Source organism: Syngnathus floridae, chromosome 3, assembly GCF_059516105.1.
Source record: "Syngnathus floridae isolate MCC-2025c chromosome 3, RoL_Sflo_1.0, whole genome shotgun sequence".
Taxonomy (NCBI): domain Eukaryota; kingdom Metazoa; phylum Chordata; class Actinopteri; order Syngnathiformes; family Syngnathidae; genus Syngnathus; species Syngnathus floridae.
Window position 1 is genome coordinate 12,371,394 of NC_142415.1, and position 23,209 is coordinate 12,394,602.

The 23,209-nt window shown below is 41.7% G+C and overlaps 1 protein-coding gene across 6 annotated transcripts in view; it reads right to left on the bottom strand.

Annotated features, from left to right (window-relative positions):
- Positions 1–23,209, bottom strand: part of zfhx3b (zinc finger homeobox 3b) — a 292,407-nt gene that overhangs the window by 14,430 nt on the left and 254,768 nt on the right. For 5 of the 6 annotated variants that reach the window (XM_088370361.1, XM_088370365.1, XM_088370363.1 and 2 more), the window contains 3 exons: positions 8,996–9,103; positions 858–994; positions 153–353 (listed from right to left, as the gene is read on the bottom strand). In XM_088370361.1, the coding sequence (XP_088226487.1) occupies positions 153–353; positions 858–994; positions 8,996–9,103 (446 nt within the window). The remainder of the gene's footprint in view (positions 1–152; positions 354–857; positions 995–8,995; positions 9,104–23,209) is intronic. The other variant, XM_088370366.1, reaches the window with a different exon arrangement.

A 23,209-nucleotide genomic window follows, 5' to 3' on the forward strand; every position in this document is an offset into this window, starting at 1 on the left:
TTTATATCCACCGTACTCAATTGTAATCAATTTCCCCTGACGCAGGTTGATGACAATAAATCACTTTGAATAACCTACGCACAAGCCTAACAAATAACACAAGCTGTTAAAACCCCTGAATGAAAGAGAACTTGTCGATGTTATGGACTTACTGTGGCGATGAGCTTGTCAACACAGTCAGGCGCGACACTGTGCAGGTGCGTGAGGTGAAACTGCAGGTGGATCTTATTGTTGAGCATGTCCTGGCACAGCGGGCAGCGTAACATGGGCTGGACAGAGTGCTGCGTCATCACGTGCATTCTGAGACGGTTCAGGTCCGTGTTGGTGAACTTGCAGTAAGGGCACTGGTACATCTGAGTCAAAGTAGATAGACAAGCGGTTGAGACGGGGTGGGGTGCGTTCACACAGAGTTAATAGGGTGAAATGGCTTTGTGAGAGAAGAGAAGCTGAAGATGAGGAGGGTAGGGTGAGGCAAGCCTTCCCTCAAGCAACCAGATTCCTCTGATCACAGACAAGTGTGTAATAGTGAGAACCACTCACTCTTGGCACCCACTTCAAAGTGCTCTCATCTGTCAAATACCTTATTGATTTTCCACCTTATACACAATTAGCAATGCGACTGCATCAGAGAGGCGAACATTTTTTGGAGGAAAGTTGAAAAGAAAGTCCCGAATACTATGAAAGGGCTGGGCAAGATGAATACAAAATTCATCCAAAGTAGTTCTACTTCTTCTAATTGGAGTTAAAGTTTTAAGCTGATAAAGAGGGCTTACTAATTGGAGACCAAAAAAAGTCTGACTTTTATGAAGCGCATGCATGGCTACTCCTCAACAAGTTTTGTGATTTGTGGCGCTCACCTGCTCCGCGGCTCGCTTTTCAGCTGCCCGGGGACGCTTCGAGGACAGCGGGCTCTCAGAGGTCTCCGACCGTGACGAGGGCCTTTTGCTCGGGATCGGGGAATCTGACTGGTGCTGTTCTGGATGGCCGGACACTGCTGAGCAGACACACATGCACAGAGGGATAAAGAGGCGACGTCAAGATGAGTCGAGGCTTGGCAGCACGAGACAGGCCAATCAATATGGGTGAGGGTAAAACGCTAAAGGGCTGTCTTTCGTAAATGTGCCATATCTACATTTAATGGGAAATGGGCAGTATATCACACACTTTTAATTTGTCTTTCATGCTCCTTTTAATGGCAGAGCCAGAAACAACCTCATGTACAAATGTTAGTTTACCACAGGGTGCAGCTTTAGGTTTCACAGCACCTCATAGTTTCTGCCCACATGAGTCTTTCAAATCAAGACAAAGTACATAAGCATGGCCTCTTCGGTTCACATCCATACGAGCTCTCGGATTTGTTCTGAGAAATCCTGCGTGTGTATTTTTAGTAAAGCAACAGTTTACCAGCTTGTAAAAACAAAATTGTCTCTTTTGTTGTCACGGCGACCCCAGGCTTTTTACATTAGTGGCCTATAGTGGACTAGCCAGTATACCTCTCACGTTGTATTAATGATGTTACTATTCAGAATTGTGTGCCATACACTGAAAACCAAAACCATAGCATCATAAAACCATAGGACCATTGGCGATATTCTTACCCATACAAAAAATAATAAAAAGACCAAACTTGCATCTTTTTTAAGTGTACAGTAAACGATAAAGCAACTTAAGTCTCATCCCATGTTTGAAGAGCAAAGTCTCACACATGAACAGGTGCAAAGCACTTTAAAACTCCTCGTCATTACAAAGAAAGAGAAAATGGAAGTGGCACAAAGTGAATCATCACACTTAAACGCTCAGTTAAGCTGGAGCTTACAGAGGACCCCGGATTCACTCGGAGCCAGTATGAGAGCTACAAATTCACGGTGGAACATAAGGAGGTGGCTTACTACCCACTAACAAGCCCATAAAGAGTTAAAATTGGCCTGATTTGTACAGTCCCAGAAGGGTAAATTGAGAACACAGGGTACTGCTAGGGCGGGGTGGTTTGGCAGGGGGTCAGGTTAAGCGGGGCTGACCACGCTCTCGCTCCAGACATTAAAATGTCACCTCCAATCAAGAGGAGTTGAGCTGATTACACAGTGGGGAACCTAGCATTGGACGCCGCCGCCTGCTCGATCTCCCAGAGACACTGGGATCAGTCACCAAGGTCCTGTTAGGGTCCAGTCACAGCCAATCCCATTAAACACATCCACCTATAAACAATGGCAATGTTAAACAAAAGGAGAGACTCCCATTCCTGACAGTAACCAACCGCTCAGTCATGGCACTGTCCTCACCAAATCCCCATCAACACTACTTTGGTACTCTCCGCCTTACTAAGCTTGTGTGGTAACAGCAAGCCCAGGCACTGTTGTCTGACTGTCCGTCTTCATTAAGTTCAGAATTTCAATCATTCAATTAGATATTCAGTCTTTGCAGACACCTGAACACTAAATGACAATATTGCTATTCCATCTGAAAACCAAACCTCGAGACATGTCTAAAACATGTCTTTCACACTGCTTTACTCCAAACTGTTAAAAATTTAAACTGATCACTAGAAGCACATAGACGTGCATACATAGGCACAAGAATTTGTTAAGCAGGAAAATGCATCCTCCATGACTCACAATTAGTAGAATAAGCAGGATTTATTCCATGCCAATTCCATGTCAATTAGTGTGAGAAGTGACTGTTGACAAAGAGGAGCTGGAGAGCTGCCTTGCAGGGACATTGAGTGGGAGACGCAAGCTTGGGGAAGCTTACTTGGACGCAGTGTCTCTGGTCACGGTCAGTCGCAAGCCTGGGGATGCTTACTTGGACGCAGTGTCTCTGGTCACGGTCAGTTTGGGCGCCGTAAAATGTGATCAGTTGCTTTTCTTTTAGAATTCCTCCAGCCCAACACCATCACCAGCACCATGACTAATATCCAACTATGTATGTATCCCGTGTGACCTTGTCGAAGGGTGGATGAAAATAAATGACCGTCAAAATGGAGAGGATAGCGTGATGAAAACAGTTGGACATTGTGGTGGTGAGTGGTGTTCCGCGCATGTTAGACACGGATATCTACAGTACAATATGAACCGGTGGTCACAACTATAGCTTTTACAAGTGTTGACAAGAGGGAGCAGGAAGAAGACTGAGCTTGGTGACACATGGCAAGAAAATGTCACAAGTGAAAATAATATGCAGGGGGAAAAAAATCAATAACGATTATGTTTCATTTTTGATATGTTAAAACTAGAGTTCATTTTAAGGATGCACAGCTAGGTTGTTGGGTGCACGTCTGAGTGTGTCCACTTTCTGCATCTTCTGTTGAGTAACTAGACACAGAACCACCATCCTTAGCAAACCTCTTTTGACACATTGACAAGGTGGCACCTTGTTTGAAGGCACAAATGTCTCAGCTAGAATGGAGTCGATTAGATGATTATTAATTCATGCCCCTTTTCCATAAACCAGAGGCTTTTGTGCTGTTAAGTCCCATAAGTGGATTGGACGTTGGCACCTTGTCTCACCTCTCACGTGGCTACAGTGCAGACCTTGGAGCACATTGCAAACGTGTCTGGAGCCCTGTTGTGCTTTCAAGAGAAACAAGAACGGCTGCCGGACAAAAAGTGCGCCCACTGAAGGATCGGAAACAGGTCATCTGACGTTGAAATCCATCAAGGCAATCACAGCTGCCATCAATCTACTTTGTCCTCTGGGGACAACACGACTCAGGTGGTAAATAGAGTGGCTGTCCATTACTTGAAAAGTTGCTTGTCCAACTCCTGTGAGAAGCAAAGTTAATTTTTTTCTACTTGATTCTGATATACCATCGTCATCAGGGTGTGAATGAGTCAAATTTCCTTAGAACAACATGTTTATGATTCTGTACATGCAATTAATGTACACAAGGCAAGAAACCACATTCTGAAATTGTATAATCCATGGCTCATAATGGTAACGTGAGCACAAGGGCTACCATACTACTTAACACAGCTACGTAAACAGTATGTAACAGCAGTGTACGTGAGAAAAAAAAACTGCAGTGTGATGATGTCCCTGCTTTATCTTCATTTTACACCAGTTGGCCATAGGTATGAACCTCTGAGACCTTAACTTGATCCAATAACTGAAGATACCTGATCTCTAAAGCTTTTTGGTTTTTAACAAAGTAATACTGAGATGAGTCAACCCCCACAATGACACAGACTTTCTTCTCTTTTCGTAATATTCCGACCGTGCCAGAATGTTGCCTTTTCTTTTTCCCTGTATTTCTACAGTTTTCTTTTCAACCTTCTTGCCTAGGCCATTCAATTGTGTAATTATCAACTGAAAATATAAAATGGAAGAACAAGAAGAGATTTATTTTAAGCCAATGAATGAAACCATTTCCTGTAACATATAACAGTGAGTTCTTTTCTTCAAACAAAATGACACACTTAATGATAAAAGCAAGGGTGACTTGTGTGTGACTAAGAGCATGGTCATGCAGGAGGCACAATGAATGTTATGACATGCATAGGAGCTATTAATTAGCAGGATTGTTATTCATCGGGCTGACTGGACAACGGGATGACGTGGCGTTCACCTTTACAGGACACACAACTGAAGCTGTGCCATTAGACTACAACTCGTAAACACCGAGCTTTCAGGAGCTTGGCTCGCAAACAAGGACAATTTACGGCCTATTATCTTCAAAGACAATGGGAATTATAATTTGAAGGATGACAAGCATCCAGAGGATGTGTTATGAATATGTAAACATTTTATATTACTTTGTCTCCTGATTTGTCTTACTACTTTGACTTCAACAGCAATCGCAAAGCCGGCCTGCAAAAAATGTCTCCTCTTGTTTCGATGATAAGTAACCGCCAGCAGGTAAACAGCTGCAAAACAAAGCCTAATATTTGTCTTGTGCTGAATGAGCACAGACTGCAATGCCTCAAAGGCGTGTCTAGGGGATGCTAATTACCATGTTAATTATTCTGCCGACATGCAGCCTCCACCCAGCAGCTTATGTGTTCTTTCAGAATCACACCTGGACATGCAAAGAGCACATGGCGCAGGAACAGGTGTCGGAGAGGCATGCATTAAAACTGTTTCACTGTTCGAGTTGTGACTGAAAATGGTTGTGCTAAAGTGTTAGTTATTCTTTTTATCTGAGAAGCACTCTAAAGCACCAGTAACAAACACTACCACGTTCATACATATGCCCAAAAACAGTTAGGTAGAGCAACACCGAAAGCCATACTTAAATTCAAAATGTTTCAGATGCAAGCTACACTGAGCACATCATCGGCATTGCCGCGATTGCGCACATGTGAGGACCATGTTCGTGCTGTCATTTGTTTTTGTCTTGTAAAAATGTCCAAGTGTTTTTTTAAGTCTTCCACATGTGGGTAAAATCCAATAATTCATATCCCCCCCTCTTTCTTTTCTCTGGCTCCCATAAATCCAATGCAAAGAACAAGGAATGGAAAATATCCAATGACAAATGTACCCTTCCATTTGCATTTACATATTATAAGTAGTATGTTAAAAAAGTGTGCAGGGGGTGTTCTGGTATCATCCTGCCCGTCATCCTCATTACATCATCATATGTTAAACCACTGAATAAGTATACAACTACTTTAGTGAAGAGACTATTGTGGGTCTTGTGTCGGACTGCTGTCTCAGCTCGGTGAGAGGGTGTGACGGGAGCAGGCTTATGGCCATTCCACGTATTCATATTTCATAGCCAGCATTAAAAATTCCCCTTTGAATTGCTAACCACATACATTGATTAAACTGTGGCAGATAGCATAGCATTACTTCACATCACTGTCGAAAACACGTTAAACGTTTTGTGGTGACTTGAGGTACGAGTGAGTCAACTTAAAAGTTTTGAGATAAGAGCCAGCCATTTTTTGGGAGGGGCTTTGATTTGTAAACATAATTTTGAGGGTGCTGCAGTAAACGTAACTTACTTCACAACACACAGAAGTTTGGCAAGGAGACTAAAACTTCATCAAGCTGTTAAGTGCTACTTTCAGTTGAAGTGTAAAATAAAACTAAACTGGAAGTGGAATAATTAATCAATTATTTAACAACTGATCAGTTATCAAGATAATAAAAGTAAAAAAAGTCAACAGAACTGGTCAGTCCACATGTGAAGCTTATTTTTTACTGACACTGTCAGAGAGGCATTCCTTTTATCATTGTGGCTGTACAAACACCTTCAAGCAAGCAGTTGAGCATCTGCAAACAACCACACAAATAAACAAACAATATCAATAATTGTCAGTGGAAAAAAAACCCAGATCATTATCTTTGTCAAGGCATATTTTTTTTTATAAAGCTATGACAACACCTCATTAGGTACAGTGCAGACGTACCTAATAAAGTGACCAGCGAGTGCAGCTACTCTACTACTGTGATGATCACAGAAACCTGCCAGATGTCTACTAAATTTGCAGTAGGCAACGTGTACATGTGTTTGCATGCCTACGAGTGCATAAATGCATCATCTTTGCGATAAACACATCTGAATAATGAAGGCGTCTTTCATACTAAAATGACACATATGCATTTTATAGCCACTCTGATGTACATACTTTTAAATGATTTTAATGAACAGCGAGGAGTCGGAGAACAAGAAAGGGAGAATGAGATTGACAATGGCTTGGCGTCTTTCTTCTGTGTTGGCTAATGCCGCCTTGCGTGACAGTGACTGTCATTTATAAAGAAACAATTGTGCCCTGCACCGGCAGCTACATGACAATGATGAGAAGGAACACCCCAGTAGTTGTAGTAAGGGTAAACTTAAAAGGAGAAGAAGAAAAAAAAAAATCAAAGAGTCGGTCGGGTGCCTGAGCACCTTTCAGATAACTAACAGCCTGGCAAGACATTTATTGGTCATATTGTAACCTGCACAACATCTGTGTGCCGCCTGTGTAAACATCATCGGGCCAAACAAAGCGCTTCTCCGTTTACCGCATCCACCACTGGACCTGACTTGCCTTTCTGTCCTGCGCAAAATATGCTTTTCTGCACTTGCTTTCGATGACCATTGCGTTCAATGGTCATACACAAAAAGTCTCAAGCACAAATCGGGACTCTTTCATTGCTTTTTTGCTGACAACACGACACACAACCTCTCTACCCACTTTTTCCTGACATCAAACACAACCTCAGACCCAGTTCCCTAATGCACATGCTATTTTTAACTAAGCGTTTCTAATAAGCTGCTGGAAAGCTGTAAATTTTTCATATGCAAGCACATATTTCCTTTGTGAAAACACAGAAACACACTTATTTGGTGATTAGCGACTGACAGAGGGGAGGAAAGGAAGCCAGTGCGCTTGTATCAAATTGCACGCCTTTCAAAAAAGGAAGAGTCCTAATGCGAGGAGTCGTCTTCCTGCGCACACCAGGTACGGGTGAATTATTAATCGGCCGGCTCATTTTAGTGCTTTTTGTAGTGCTTTATTTTGATGTGCTAAAACATACTTTTAGCCATATTCAGTCAGGCATGCATATCATTATTTCTTCCATCAAAGAAAAGTGTCACCCTTTCAAAGAGCACAAACAACTCAGCCTCATTTAAAATAGAAAGTTTGAATATCAAAGATGGGGGGCTTCAAACGCTGATGGAGTTTTTTTTCCCTTTCTTTTAGTTATCTTAAGACACTTGATATACAAAAAAATAGCTATGCAAAAAGGTCTTGATTATTTTCCAGCTCTTAACCTAACGAGTGTAAATCAAAACATCTTGCCGACACACAAAAAAAAAATTGACAAGTGAGAAGAATCTAACCAGGCACATTCATGTGTTTAATGTCTATCTTGTCTTGAATGCAGCACCTGCATGCATACCACAGTAAGATTGATTTTATGACATTGGCAAAAATGAATGTGCTGAACTTTGAAGTCAAATGTACGGGGTGAAACGAATTCTTAAGCAATTCAAGTATCTTGATTTGAAAAAAAATTCTTGAAGATCTTTTCCGCCTCTGGTGCCTGTTTGGTGAGCACCGTCGTGAAGTCAAGGAGCAGTAACAGTAACAATGCCACGATAGTGAGATGGCCAATATCGAAATAATATTTTCTCAAATGCAGTAATATGCAAACATCAAGGTATGTTTTTATTTTGAAGCTGTTCTTGGCTGCATGTGGTGGCTGACTTGACTTGTTGGATAGTTGGGGCCCAGTGAAAATTTGTATTTGTGTCACAAATTGTTGCCACTAACAACAACACAATGTCATCCTAAAATTATTCGTCTCAATTTTTTCTTGAGGATCATAGGTTTTTGATATGTTTAATTTTTGCTTTATTTTCAAGTTCGATCTATAAATGATTGCGCAATATGGATCATATGTTAGGATTTATACCTATGACGTTTCAGAAAAAAAAACGTTAGTGAACGTATCCCGTAATTCATAAATATTAATATTTTACATTTATTATTATTATTTAAAATCAGATGTGCTAGAGGAAAGAAATGAGGGCAGGTTGGGAATTTGTGCAAAAAAACATCTCGAAAAAGTTTGCATGTCTGATTATTAAAAATGTAAAAACTTATTAAAATAATTATTTTGACAATCGACAAATCATCCAAAAGTGTCCAAATTCTCACAAATCCCGCCTCTCAACAGTAAATATTTCCATGAACTGATTAATTATCCTTCTGTTGAATAAAAAAACATTTGGTTTTACTTTGGTAAACAATCAACATTTTGTCTGTTTTCTGACATAACCCTGATGGGATACTGTACAAGCAAAGTGTGTGATCTTGTGTGTGTGAGTTTGCATGAAGGGGGCGGTGCTAAACACACACGTGTTACAACTAGCACCAAGGGCACACTTGCGGTCTGCCCCGAAAGAACGAGCTGTGATTTCAACTGCTCTCACTATGTTGTTGGACATATGCTTCAGTTAGACAAAAGGCCTTATGTGCAGCACTATTCAGGTGCAGGGGCCCCCAATTTTTCCCTGCTCACTGCGCTACCTCAAGTGTGTGTGTTTTGGAAATATTGGCCTTACCTGGCCCTTTGGTGAGCTCCTTCTCCCCCCCACTTTCTCTGTCTTTGGTTTGGTCCTCCTGGTCTGTGGTGGTCTCACTAGCAGCCTCCACATCCTCACTCAGCTCTCCTGAAGGGGGAGGGAAGATGGGAAATGTAAATCACCAAGCCATCAGAATTGGTGGAGGCACTTAAAGGGACGGCAGCATTTTGTTTCTATAGGTGCTCGCAACAATGGCATTTGCTGACACGCGGTTACGAGTCTTGCAAACAAAGAGGACACAATCTGCCGTCTGCTTTTGCTTCTCTACCTCAATTGGAAATATATTGAAAGACAAAAATCCATTTGTAAATATATAGAGTATTTTTTTGGTGGGTGGGGGTCAACTTAATTTTATTTCATTGTGAAGCATCCTGCCTGGGTAAAACCAAAATACATTGTGCCCCCCGTTGCTAACTACACACTCTCCATCCCATTTTATATATTGGGGCGGGGGGAGCAAATCATGAATATTTAAAACTCTCAGGGATGCAACCCCTTTTACTTTATTTCAAGTCAAAGGCAGAAATCCCTTGTAACCATCTTAAAAGCCTCCGCTCGATATATCTGACCATTTAGGTTGCGTCGAAGTCTAAACAATGGATATCCAATAATGCTGTTTGTAAGTAACACACAAAGGAAAAGATAGTGAAAACAGATAATAAAAAGACCATCAATCACCTTTATTTCCCTCCAGTGCCCCTTGAACATCCCCCTTGCCTGTAAACTTTGTTTAAAAGTAGCGCGACACTGAGCGCAACAGCATTGATCCGACAACAGTAAACTAGGCCGCGTAGTCAATAGGCCTTATCAGTTATTACACAAGTCAGCTAATTCTCAGCAAATGTGCTTAAATGCTCTTTAGAAAATGCTTTCACGCTCAGGTCCCGACACTACGAGCTATTGACGTATTGACGACCTTACAAGAGCCATACCGAAATATCCTGTTCAAGTATTCAGCCCCGCAGCCATCACATGGCCTGCCCGATTCAGCTCGCCACATGACGACCCGCAGCAAAAACCACTTTTATGATCTTACATTATCCCCGCCGCTCACTGTTTATCCCGTTTGTGGTCGAGCACTATGTGCACACATGAAGAGGGGCCGACGTCATGTTTGCTTTGACACACATATACGTATAGATTGTAAGCAAATGTTGCTGCAAAAGATGCCTGACAAAGGACATCTATAATGCCTTCGCTTCCTCTTATGATGAACCGCTCAACAATGAGTGGAATGAATGAGTTTGTATGCCTTGTTTAACAACATTCAGTGTAGCACTCTTCTTAAATCATACGTATATAATATTTTTCTTTTCAAATATAAACACAAAGAACCTCACTGAAGAACATTGTTATTGGGGCTCCGCTCTTAGTCAGCAAGTGCGTATGTGGCTTTCTAAGAAAGCACAAAGAGAAGGAAAGAATTTCGACATGAACCCAATCATAGGCCACAGTATATATATATAAAAAAATCAGTACGTACATACAAATGATGTCTATGAAGAATGCTGCTCACTTAGCAAAATGTACTATAAATGGCATACATGGCACTTCCTGTGTTGTGCTCTAATTACGAAAGACAAAGCTCACCACTTCCAGTAAGCAAGTTGCTAACTAAGTGACTTCTACTACTGAACAAAACACGACCAGAAGAATTTGTTGCACATTGTCGCGGGCACATCACCAAAAAATATTGGCGTGTTACAATAATACTACATATTATTGGTTTTAATCTTTATTTTTAGTGAGGCGGTGTGACCACAAATAATCAAGTAATGATTGGCCTCTTATTGGTTGTCTGCCTCAGGGGCAGTGGTTTCTTCCGAAGATTATTTCCCAGATTTTTTTTTTTTAGTACAGTAAAATCCCAATGACTATTTTAAGAAATATGACCAGTATTTTTTTTAAGAAACTGTTTGGATGTATGTTTACTGAATCATTACTTTTCCGTTTTCTACTATACAATGTTTCTGTTATGTGTCCAAAGCAAAGCACTAAATGTATCCAGTGCAGCTCATCCTCAGCGAGAGAAGCAGATCTTAAATATGCCTTCCAAACAAGACTTCTTCAATTTTCCCAGAATTAGGAAACCGCACAGCTGCACGGGTGCTAAGATTACAAAATAATCCCCAGGTACATTTTTAAGGGGGGTGGGGGCTGTGCCAATTTTTTTTATCCACAGCGACACTCGTAGTGGGACTAATGTTCCACCTCTACATTATTCTACATTTTGCACACATATGATATATTTTAACATTACAATGATAGACAGCCGATGCATGAATGCATTTCCCTTTAGACTTCCTCCACATAATGCTCACATGATTAATGTTCCCCTTTGTTTTTGATACAGTACCTACACTGACCAGGCACAACACATGTAACACAAAATCTGCCTTTCAAGAGACAATAATACTCAATTTTAAGCAAAATTTATTAAAGAGATGTGGAAAAAAAATCCAAATGATACAAGAGTCACATTTTTAGAACCATTTCTCATATCATACAGTATTAGTTCTACAAGACTGTAAACTATAATCATGATAAACACTTCGTTTTGTTAATCATTAATATCTCTCTATGAAAGGCAGATTTGTTATTATACCAAACAACCTTGGTGCAAACAACCCAGATTGACATCTATTTTTTTAATTCAATTCCATTATCCGCATTATGTACATGTTTAAGTGAAAAACTAATTTAGAAATGGCTCAACTCAAGTGGTAGAAGAAAAAATGATTAAAGCCACGCAGACCATAATTAATGAAAGGTCAAAAGTGGCCTGAGAGTAAAAACGGCAACAGAATGAAAATGGTAACAACGCAGCCCGAGAACAAGTGAGACAGCAGCACTCAAAGCTATGGCAGCAGGCCATTTGTAACCCAAATTTGGGATATGCAAAGACCAATAGCCTGAAGGTTGTCTTGTAATTAATTGTCTTCATTAACCACCCTAATACAACGATATGAAGCACTTCCATTAATCTAATCATGCGGGCTGAATAAACTCATGGCTGACACACAGATTACACTCATTTGTTCCAAGCAGACGAGGATCAGATTTGCTCTGCCACTCACTCAATGGGGACAGTTCACAGACGCACGCACACGCACGCACGCACGCACACACGCACGCACGCACGCACGCACGCACGCACGCACGCACGCACACACACACACACACACACACACACACACACACACACACACACACACACACACACACACACACACAGATGCACGTGCACACACACTCTTCCAGACATCTCGCAGCTTTTCTTGCCCTTGTGAGTGCAGGGGCTTAATCAGACCCATAGGTGTCACTCTTTACAAGCCGGGAGAACTCACACACACTAATGAGGTGCACAGAGGAAGTGGGGGGGGCACCAAAAGAGAAAGAAAGAGAGAGAGAGAGAGAGAGAGAGAGAGAGAGAGAGAGAGAGAGAGAGAGGGAAGACCGAAGTAGAGGAGGGAAGAGAATAACAGAAGAAATGTTTGGAGATGACAAAAGCAGATGCTATGCAAAGGACATGCGTAATCTAAAAAAAACAAAACAAAAAAAACAATATTACCTTCATGATGAGCGGGAACAGGGAACAGCCTTGCCCCCCCCCCAACACACACACACGCAAGAGCAGTGATTACACTGACGCTAATCAGACTGACAAGCACAAACGTCCCTAATAAATAATTGATGGTAACCACTGCACTTTCCAGTATTCCTTCCCAGACTGTGGAGAAGAAGAGCAGCAAGTAATAATAGTCAGTCTAAATATCTTTCACTAGGTCAGGCTCCTCCCTCCGTGCTCTCGGCCTCGGCAGACGACACGGCCGTGATGCCGGCTGACTTTCTTGACAGAGTGGAGAAACGCGGTCCTACCTGAGCTGAGAAGGGCCGTGGCGCTTCCAGAAAACACTGGCTGCATTTGCAAAGGCGAAATGAGTTGTGTTTCATTATTATCAGTGAGGCTGCTATCATTTTAACCAGATGTCACCTAACCCTAAGTGCTGTCTAACTCAGAGGTGAGCTTCCACTGCTTTATCCAAACCTAGACAGCTTCTTTTTTTCTCCTTTTAGCACAACACCGTCGGATAAAAAGCGATCTTATTTCACAGTTCATGGACCCTCTCTCGCTCTTTTTTTTAATCCCCCTTTGCACCCCCCAATCTCTCCATGATGCCTTGCACCCCTTTCCCCGTATCAAAGTTGTCCTGACTTCGGACTTGAGGGTGCGAAATGGAAGTGACAGGAGGGGCAGCGAAGGACAATGAGACACAGGAGCCATGCTGAGGGCTTTCATGCATTGTCCTCATATCAGCACCTCAGCACCCACATATGAAACATGACCACTCCTCCCAATCAGAGCCCCACCCCGAGGTGTTCATGTTGTCCATAAACTCAGGGCTCTCAGAGCAAACCACAATATGCTTTTGTGTGGCCAAGTTAAAATTAGAGACACAACCAATATTTTTTGGACACAGATTCTAATATTTGGCAGAATAAAATCCAGACAAATGATTCATTGGCCAATTAATAAGATGAATCTCATTAATATAAAAACTTTTTGGTCTATTGTTGGGTCTGTGTTGATGTGTTAAAAAATATTCTCTTGTAGTCAGACAAATACTACAGGACAAAGTATTGTTACAATATAAAGTCAATACTGACTAATTAAATCAGTCAGCCCTAGTTCAAATTAGCAGAGAACCTTACATAATGGACAAATGTCTTGTGATGACACCCCTCACCGTTAGAACTTCATTCGTCATCTTACCAAATTATTTTTGGACAACTATGTAGTGACAGTTTGGGGAGTCCCCTTTTTCTGTTCCCTGGGTGTCGAAGAACCTAATGGATATGACCTACAGTGATCTAGAGCAGAAATGCTGAGTCAAGAAACACGTCACAAGTGCCATCCGGTAGAAAGTCTTGCCAGACAGCCCCCGTGGGTGTCCCAATATGTTTGGCCATCGAGTGCAAAATGAGGAATGCCGCGTTTAAAACAAGTCAGATTTGCGGATACTCGTCACTCTGTCTCCCACGCTTTTTTTTTTTTTCACAGAAAGGACAGAAGCTACTTCAGCGCTGCTGGTCAATGTTACGTGTTAGATTCCTGACCTGTCTATTGAGGAGGGGGGGGGGGCCACGACGCAGGCACGCATGCAGGCGGGCATCTCTCTCTCGCTGCTGGCCCTGCTGTGACCTCAAGATCTAAATGTGAATGAATACTTTGTGTCTCCATGGGGCTGAGGCGAACGAAGGGGAGGGAGGTAGGGAGGGAGGAGCCTCACAAGATGGAGGAGGGGTACGAGGGTTCGGGCAGCTAATAACTAAAACAACTTTAAAGGGCAAGTTAATCACAAACAGCAGCCATAGCTCACACCGACGACCCCCGCTCTCCCCACGAGAGCACCACAGGTCTTCATCCCAAAGCTCATGTTCAGCCTCCAGTGTCCATAAATTTAATTTGGCGCAACTGTAAGGTGTTTTTTGAGTTTGCCTTTGCATTGCTATGAATACAACAAGATTTTCATAACTATTGTGACTCAGTAAGATGCAGTTATATTAGTTGTTCTTCACAGTGGAAAAAGAAAATTTGACTGAAAAAGAAAATATACTCTGCTTACGTGTGTTGCTGCACCGTTTGTGTTTAAATATAAGCTTTACAATAAACAACAACTGGGAGTTCCAAAATACACATAGACAATAAGAATTGCTTGTCACAGGGTTCATAGAGTTTATTATGGCCAAGTTGATTTCAATAATTTTTAATGCCATCTAAAATTAAATATAAGACCAACTTCAGTCATTTGATAAATACTTTTTAATCAGGTTCACGTATTTTGAGATGTGAGACTATCATAAAATCTATTCAAAGATTAATTTAAGACATTTTAATGCCAATTCAGGCCTTATTCTTAGATTCATAGATTCAATGACTGCCATAATAAAGTGATTGCATTTCAATCTTTTTGCAAAAAAACAAAACAAAACCCCAAACAATGGCTCCTATCTTAAAAAAACTCAGGTCGAGTCGCTTGTATCTCAAGATGCCACTGTTCTTTTTTAAATGAAGAGCTGTTAGTTAGCACCGAGCAAGATGAATTTGATATTTTCCCCTAAAGTGGTGTGTCTCTCATGGGAAATATCGCTAATTAGAAATAGTTCACCATAATGGCATGTTTAGATACATTACCCCCCCCCCCTAAAAAAAAAAAAGTGAGTGGCGCTCTACTTCCCTTTGTGTTGAGTGATGAAGGAGAGAAGGATCTAGGTTAATGCGGCTGCACAGGGAGTGCGCATTCAGGGACTGCTCACTCGTCTGCCCCGCCACACACGCATACACACACACACACACACATGCACACACAAAACGGTGAATTCCTTGAATGTCCGCTCACTAACAAATATTATGTCCACAAAGGGGGATGCTGGCTGTACTTTTGCCAGTTGTAAGATGTGAGACTAAAAGCCTGCATGGGGGCAAAAGCATCACTGGCCGCTGCTCTTCCATCTACTCTGCCCGAGGGACAATGTCCCGCACAAAGGGTCATTCTGGCTGCATGCCACCCCTCCCATGCACGTTTGCGGTCGTTCTCTTATGCCTCCTCTGAAATCACCCTCCTTTTATTCATGCATCTTTTTCTCTCCCTCTCCATCCCGTTCACACTACAATGCCTTCACCTATTTGCAGCTATTCAATAGAACCTTACAGAATTGGGGGGTAGGAGGGCTGAAGGGGTGTCTGGCAAGAGAAAAAAAAAAGCCGCTGTCATGAAGGGCAATCACATCAAGTCTGAAATATTCACCAGTGGCTTGGAAAATGCGATGGTACAGTTATGACAGGCGAACAGGCCACTCTTACCCCCCCACCTCATCACACACCCACCCTCCCCATTCAGGGCAGAAGCACAGTGGACACTCTGAATATGTATAGTCCGGAAAATGTATTGATTTTTCATTTGGCAACAACTACCAAAAAAAAAAAAGACACACTCATGCACAAAAATCACATAACCTGAAACTGTCACAACTCTTTTGTTCATTTCTCATCTCTCCTGATGTTTGGCTTTTGCCACAAAGTCTCTTTAATTACCAGGTACAGCCCGCTTCAGAGCCTCCCCTCCACTGAGGCACAGCCGCGTACAGCCTGCTGGGCTTAACAAGACAGCCCACATCTATTATATATGACATACACCCAGCAGCTTTTGTCTCATATCTGACTAATAAGCGCGCCGAATATGACTATACCCACTGTTTGTTTTGCTATTATACACAAGGTATACCTGCTTACGCGGGAGGAAAACTTGACAATTAAAAGTGCAGACTGCTGCGAGGAAAGTAACACTTGTAAGGGTTCTGTATTGTGTTCATTGTTGTCAACAATTACAAGGTTTTACCAATCAGTTAATCTGTCGATTATTTTATTTTCAATTAATCTATGAATTATAAATATTGTGAAAATCACATTTGTAATTGCCATCCCTTTTTCCAAAACAGAAATTATTTCAGTATTTAATATTATTTAATGGTGCATAAAATGTAAAAATATAAATAGATTATAACTGCGTTAGTTTTCACATCCGTCAGAAAATTACCAAAGATGATGATCAATGTGTTTCACTACGACAACAATAACGTCACCAACAATAATAATAATTAACAGATTTGGAGGAATTGCCATTTTGAGTTTAACCTGCTATTCTCATAACAAACTCCTGCAATCGATCATTCAGCCAACATACACGTGCGTGTACACGCAAACGTGGACGTGTGTGTCCATTAACAGGTGCTTATCTGTTTATCTCCACTTTTAGGCAGCACAGACCAATAGAGAGGACTCCGCTGACTGAAAAAGATCTCTGTCTGTCGATTTATTGAATGCGTCATTTGCATATCTTTGTAGTACATCCATCTGCCCGTGGACTGTTGTGGAGGTATTAGCAGAGAAAATCAATGTTGCCATGGCGGGGCGTATGTAAGCACCCAACCTGACGCGTGTTAGGTGTCCGTCTGGCGGCTCTCGCATTGAGCTTATTAGCATACTGGGCCAGTCATTCAGTGTTTGTAAACTCACAAATAAACACACAAGTTTCTCAGTATTCCCGCCCATAGTGTGCTGCTTTGGTCATCCCGCCCGCCTGATCTGCAGCCGTGGGCCCGACAGGCTGTTTGTTTATGAGAGCGTACGCTGAGATAAAAGAGACTCGGCTGAGTTATGAATATCAATTTTGCTAATCAATTTAATTTCAAATATAGCGCATCATTGATGTCTGTTTGCTCTCCAAACTTTAACAACTTGCTAAGTGGAGATTTTCAATGATACAAGTGGAGGAGAAGTGGAGGATGAGAGTTTAACTTTTTACCTTAGCCAGGGAGCATTTTTACCACTCTTTGTTTATTGGGGGAGAAACTAGAAGGAAAAACCACTGCTGAGGTTGGACAAAGTGTATTATTAGGACTGCAATGAAAAAAACAAAAATACAAGAAAAAAACAAACAAGTAATGCTGTGAGAATAAAGTTATAATATCATGAGGATGAAACAAATACAAAACTGGAGTAGTAATAATACAAAAGAAAGCCATAATACCCCACAAAAACTGTCTGGTAAAATGCCAACATTTTTCTTTATCGATCTATTTATTTATTCATTTACTTACTTGCATGTGAGTATTTTTCAGCTTAATGTGTTGCTCCACCATGAATTCAAATATCCATGGCTTTGTTAGCCAGTCTATGGTGTTTCTCATCAAATGTTAACATTAAGCTATCTGACGTTACAGTAAAAATCTCCGCAATTGACCTCAAATTGTTCAATGCGACGCAAACTCCAATTAGAGAAGTAAATAGCCTGAAGCCACCTTCTTGAAGAGTTTTTTTTTACTATCGGACAAATAAAGGTTTAGCTTGTAAGCCAAAGCAAAAAAAAAAAAACTACATGTCTGTATGTCTGCTCGTAGTTCAAAAAAGCCAACAGTCAACTCACCCGTATCTCAAGGAATCACTATACTGCTTTGGGAGATAAAATCGTAGAGGCAATTTTTTTTTTCTGGACAAACTGTAGGCATATACAGGAAATGGGTGTCTATGAAGGCCTATAGTTTAGTGTTCCCAATTAGGGATGGTTTGGCCTTGGTGGAGGTCTGCGCTGTATTCGTTACATCGCGCAGGGAGGCATATAATGGATATATGGTACATTTTTCTCCGGGAGAATGGTGTGGATAAACTGGGCAACCTTTCTTCTAACAAGCACCCTTGCTGGTTGCTCATAGCTAATTGCTAAAGAAATTCAATGATTACACTGCACAGGCACTTAAACCATCCACGAGAGTGCTCGCACTTAGTGAAAAAAAAAAAGCTCTCCCTACCTCTATCTATTTCTAATACAAATCAAACACGGGGGCTTTCTTTCACCATTTGTCTTTCTTTCGGTTCCTCTTTGCATAGCCCATCCATTACTTTCACATGAAATATGAAAAGGCAATATCCTTTCTGTGTTTGTACTGAAGCGTAATGCGATTGTGTTGTCATTTATAAGAAATAATCGCAAACCTCTCTTTCATTTTCCAGTTCAAATAACCATGAAAAATTAGCCTTCGATGTCAGGGAGGACAACAAAGGGATGCACACAGACTATTGCTTCACCACTGCGCTTGACATTTCTCCTTAATAGGAAACCGTCTGGTTGTTCCTATCTTGCCTTTTCAATCTAACCTCTTTTTTTTTTTAAAACCCAATTAAAAAGCTCTGTACTCAGATCTTTGTAAATGTTTCCTTCATTTTTTATTCATTGTGGAGGGTCTGGAGGTTAGGAAGGATATGGAGTGGATTACAATACTCTGGCCCTGCTCATTAGCACCCTTGCCACAGTCCGCTAATGGCCACTGTCGGAGCGAGACGTCACCAGACGAGCGCTACGGGCCCTCTGTCGCTGTGACTACCGTCCGGCAGCCTGGCGGATAAATAATTCAAAAGCCATCAGATGCCCTGGTTGCCCCAAAAACACACAGCCAAGAGCCAGCTTGCACAGGCCTCCCTCACTGATCGGAATTTAGTCCTCACACATGATGTACAGCCAGATGTCAGGACAGACAATTATACTTTGTAGTAGTCAGAGGATGTTTTTCATTGGCAGAGATCTTTAGTTTTAGTGAGCGCAGCAAAGTAATGGTAATTGCTAAGTGTGCCGCTGCCATTAAAAGCTTAAAAGGCTGGTTGTTTTCCACTGTAATTATGTACAAAATGATCAACTTTGCAGTGCAATTAGGTGATGTAATTATGTTTTGGACCAAAGTATGGAGAGAATGAAAACAACCTAAATATCACTCCGATATTTTTTATGTGCTTTAAAGTCCTTAGTCAGTCAAATATTTATGGCATGTTGGCTCTGCTGCTGAAAATGTTGATTTACACTCACAGATAAGGTCATGGGTTCGTATAAGTGCATTATTGTGGTAGAACTGAATTGCACCATTCTGAATAATTCTACTATCAATTGAACACCCTTGCGTTGTTTCTGCAGGTGCTCCTAATGTTGTGGTTTGTGTCGCTCACCTTCACCACTATTCGCATATTCACAGCTTCTTGATTTCATCTTCGTGTATGCCTCGTGATGCATATAATGAAATTTTCTCTGAAAAGGCTAATGAAAAAGACTTGCATCATGCAATTAGCTGCTCCTTAATTCCTTTCTGGTAATGTATTAATTCATTATCAAAATAATTGTGTCTGGATTATATATTTATTTGCTTGATTATGTGAGCTTAAACTACAAAACAGACTCAGAGGCAGGTGGCGGGCATCCACTGTACCAACTTCACCGTCACTGTTTTGGTTCTGCTTTTCTTGGTGGTATTTTCAGCTTTAATTTGGAAGCCAATCTGCTTTAGGCTCTCAGTTTCACCTGAGATTCAAAAATGCCCCTGAACGACACTTGACAAAACACGCCTACGCCATTCATTGCGTATGAGGGGCTTCTTTTTTTCCTATCTGCTCTTTTTAGTTTTATTAAATGACTAGTTGTACCACTTCAGAGGAGCGTACCCTCTCACAGCAGGTCATATTTGCTTACTCTCTAAGCACAATTTGATTGGAGCCAATTCTGAGAGGATCCGACAGTCCGAAAGACAAACAGGCCAACGTTCTCGTGCATTAAACAAGATAAGCTATCGTCCCCTAATTCTTCACGAGCACACCACGATGCTGTGGAAGTGGGCCGAAAAACTCTCCGAGGTTTGGAACGGTGCTGCCCGCTGTGCTGCTCTCCAGAGGAACAGACTTGGAGTGATTACAGTTAAACTCAGTTATCTTTGGCTAAGCCACAGGAGAGGCAGAGTAAAAGACAGTAAAGGGAAAAAATAACTGATGATGTGGCTTAAACATGAACCATCTGTTTGAAAACACACAAGCCAACGACTTCTGTTCTTCCAATGTGATCCATACTACATCTTGATAAATAGACCACCTTTTGCATATGTCTGATTTTTGTCTTCAATGGAAGACAAGACCAATCTATACCACTTTTGGGTCTGATGGGGAACTGGTCTGGTTTATTTAACGAGTGCGAGCGCTGCGTGCGACGCTCAAGTACGGTATGCTTTCCTGACTGCAGCGCAGTTGTAAGCAAGACTGGATATAATTATTCCTTGTTTCACCTGTAAAGATAAACGCCATCTTAAACCCAGACACACTGAGCAACGCAGCCAAAACAAACTAAAGTGTTTATTTATTTATATATTTATTTCGAACTACAAAAGCATAGAGCGATTGTCAAGGAAGAAGCGGATTTCCACAAATGGTGGATATTTTGAGAGGCTGCAGACACCCGCAACAGAGACTCTCCACTCTTTGCTTTCGAGCCACAGTTGCTGAGTGCCTTAGATAACAGGAATAAACAGCACGACTCAAAATAGAACACAAAGTTAAACTCCACATCTTATTATGCTTGCTCATAAGCACAATGCCCTGACAGTTAGTTAGATGTCTGCTTACGCAATAGAACCACCAGTCCACCTAAAATTGTGTTCATTCGTTTCCTGCTGAATCCATGTTAACAACAACAAAAGATATATGTATAGATATATGTTTCTATATGACAGGGACGCTGTCATATAGAAACACATTTTGTCCAAAAATATTTCCTCCACCAATTAAGTGCAGCGCCAACCATAGCAATGTTGCCAGAACATCTTAAAGATCTTAAACTAGACCATTGAAAACCACCAAGTGTGGCATAGACTCATTCGTCCTACACACTGCTGCAGGAGACGATATTATTAAAGTGAATTTCAAAATGCCCTTGGATTCTCGAGTGGAAGCCAATTAAAAAAGCTTTGCAACATCCATTTTGAGCCGAGTGAACAGGTATGAGCAGAGAGGGGGGGGGGGGGGGGTGAAGGGGGGGTAGCAATTTGATGGATGCAGCAGTGGAGGCGAGAGATTGCTCAAGCAGGTGCTGTGCCCGATTTGCACCGTCAAATCACTGCACTCAATGGCTTTTTAATTCATGCACATTGTGGAACCTTATATTTAAGGTAACTTCGACTTGAATGAATGTCACATCGGCAGCATTTGTGAAATGTATTTTTTTTTCCTCTACCTTCCTGGCTTTGGTGCTGACCAGGCACATAGACATGGAAATGAGAACTTATTTCCAATTCTAACCTCTATAAGGCATTGTGAGGGATTAATAACCGCTGCCCTGTGGCTATGCTCTCCTGTTTTTTATTGCACGCACGACTGTTTTTTTTTTATTTTACAGCAGGTCATTCACTCATTAGTCAGACTTGGCAGAGTTTAGGGTAGAAGCCTAATAAGACACTAAATTAATTATTCATTTGTGCTGCTGATGTTGTTGGGTGCTGCATGGGGCCTAACTAACAGAGGTCGGCCTCAGGAGGACTGCTAGAATAAACACTTTGGACAAATTGTATAATGTTGGTGTCAGTAAAGCTGGGAAAGGTAAACACTAATCACCAAACTCATCGTTAAAACAAGCCGCGAACAATAATGTGGCCCTGTGCGCATTATTGCTTTCTCCCCTGTGAGCGGATCCAGCATCCCAATGCTCCATCAAGCCCTCAGTGTACAGAAAGCCATTGGCTCGTGAATGAAACCAGCATCGTTGCTTCAGCCAGAACCATTGGCCTCTTGAGAAAGCTGTGATAAGAATTCATTTCTTCCTATTATGTGCGCTTGTCTGTTGCCTCAGTTCATCAGTCCAGTGCAACCAAGTCAATGCAAGGCCCTGTAATGAAGCAATCAGATGCAGGCTGCTTGTCTGGGACGGCCACTGCATTCCCAGCTCACGGGCCCGAGCTCCCAGTGCAGGCTGAGGGTTGAGGCAACATGGACACAGTCTGCACGCAGGCATTAATTCAAGACCTCGTCTTTCATTGAGCGGAGGATAAGCTGCTCTTACGTGTGCTTCACACCAGGTTTGCCGCGTCCTGTGGGCACGGAGAATCATCCACTTTCAGAGCTCCATTAGTTCAAACAAGCTCCTATATTTCCGCTAAACCAGTAAATCTGGTTGCTGTGGGATTCCACATTCAGATTACCAGTGGAAGTGGTCGGATGGAGAAACTTCTATCCACCGTCTCCACTCTCCTTATTGCCACCTCTTACAGAGCTTCAACATGTGGAAACTATTAAGAGGATTTGATGAGAGGAATGTATGTGTTGAAGCTTAAGCTGTGCCTCAAAGTAGAGGATTCCGTGTCTCATTTGTTTTATATTGCAATGGAAGTTTCTTTTCAAATTAAAAAGAGAAACTTTTTTGATCTCATTTATATTGTTATTTCTACCTTCGGGTGATGGAAATGGCTTAAATGTTAATCGTATGAGGGTTGTGGACAATCACTGTTTGACAAGATGAAAGTCACGGGGTGCTGTAGAAAATCATCTTGAGAACATTTACAAATTGTAAATGCATGTCATTCTGAGAAAAAAGAAATGACTAGTCACCTCCTACAAGAGCTGACAGAAAAAGCAGCTGCTCAGCTGACACGAAGCACCGGGCAGGACTGTAGGTCACCATTTTAAGATTTGAAAACAAACACCAGAATCTTAAAATCAACTCGAAAGTGTAGAGGCAGCCCCTGGCTGGAGATCCCAACAGGAGTTACTGTATGTGCTCCCTCTTACGCGTTCCAGTTAAGGATGCGAAATTGACTCAAGTGTCCCCTTTTGCA